The 1,180-nt window shown below is 59.4% G+C and overlaps 1 protein-coding gene across 1 annotated transcript in view; it reads left to right on the top strand.

The window, feature by feature from the left end:
* Nucleotides 1–309, top strand: part of CDT1 (chromatin licensing and DNA replication factor 1) — a gene marked incomplete at its 5' end in the record, with an annotated part of 3,530 nt that extends 3,221 nt beyond the window's left edge. Inside the window, one exon of the mRNA XM_009326977.1 lies at nucleotides 95–309. Within this exon, the coding sequence (XP_009325252.1) occupies nucleotides 95–258 (164 nt within the window). The remainder of the gene's footprint in view (nucleotides 1–94) is intronic.
* Between the last annotated feature and the right edge of the window lie 871 nt (nucleotides 310–1,180).

The raw sequence follows: 1,180 nt of genomic DNA, 5'->3' as shown, positions 1-1,180 counted from the left end.
GGGGACGTCTCCTCGCCGGCGCAGGAGGGTCTTTGCAGGAGGAAGGGGCTGGGGAGCTGAGCTCTGACCCGGCGGCTGCCGCTCCTTTTCGCAGGTGAGATGGAAAAACACTTGCGCCTCTTCGCAGAGCTGCTGCCCGACTGGGTGGGGATCCACGCCGTCAGGACGGACACCTACATCAAACTGGACAAAGGGAAGGACCTCGGCCTCGTCACGGAGAGGCTCACCAAGGCGGCAAAGGAGGCAGAAGCCCTCTGAGCCCCCCAAGGGTCGAGGCTTCCCCCGTGCAATCTCCTCTAAATGTAGCAAATCCCGACTGCGCTCCGGGATCTGGTGTGGGCTGACGGGAGGCTCATCCTCGGGGATCTCTGAGGAAGAGCAAAACGCCTTAATTTAACCGTTTCCTCTGCCAGGGTCCATGGGGACTGTAGCTGCCCTAACCCTCGAGCTGAAGGCAGGCTCTCCTGGGTCCTGGGGAGACGATGCTAAGCGGTGAAGAGGAGCTAGTAACCTCTTCTTGGCTTTGCTGTGTTCTCCTGAAGGTTTGATGCGGGAGGTTTCTTCCATTAACTGGGCCCTGGTGGGGTGGAGGCAGGACTGGGCAGGGTGAGGGGGTGACAGGCAGGAAGGAGTGAGAGAAGAAGTCACAAACTGATGTTTTTGGAGCTCTGGGCCTCGTTCTGTTTTTAAGGGAGGGAAAAGCATCTCCAGCGCTTGCTGGAAACGACTACAGGACTTGTCAAAACATACTTGTATTAAATGTTTTAAATATGGCTGATTCGCGTTAACCCAGCGCTCTTCCTCCGTGAGCTGCCTTGTCTGCGCGCCGCGTTAGCACCGCGGTTCACCATGGCAATTGGCGCCAGCCGGCACACGCAGGGAAGGGCTGGGTCGTCATCCAGCTCCTGGAGAAAGACTTAACTGGAAAAAGTGAGCGTGGGTTTGCAGGGAACTGAATGCGGCTTTTGTAAATAGGGACTGTGGAGCAGCTCCCGCGGGGACAGGAGCAGGCAGGGCCGGGGGTGGGCGCAGGCGGGCTTTTTCCCAGGGGAAAGCCTGGGTCACTCGGCTGAAGTGGCTTGGGAAGAGGGACAAAGAGGGTGCTGATTGCTGCAGAGGTGCTGGCCTGGCCCAGCGCCCAGGTCAGGTCAGCGCTCGCTGCAGGAGGGGCAGCGTGGGC

Source organism: Pygoscelis adeliae, unplaced genomic scaffold (assembly GCF_000699105.1).
Source record: "Pygoscelis adeliae isolate BGI_AS28 unplaced genomic scaffold, ASM69910v1 Scaffold727, whole genome shotgun sequence".
Classification (NCBI taxonomy): domain Eukaryota; kingdom Metazoa; phylum Chordata; class Aves; order Sphenisciformes; family Spheniscidae; genus Pygoscelis; species Pygoscelis adeliae.
This window is presented reverse-complemented; position numbering and strand designations above follow the sequence as displayed.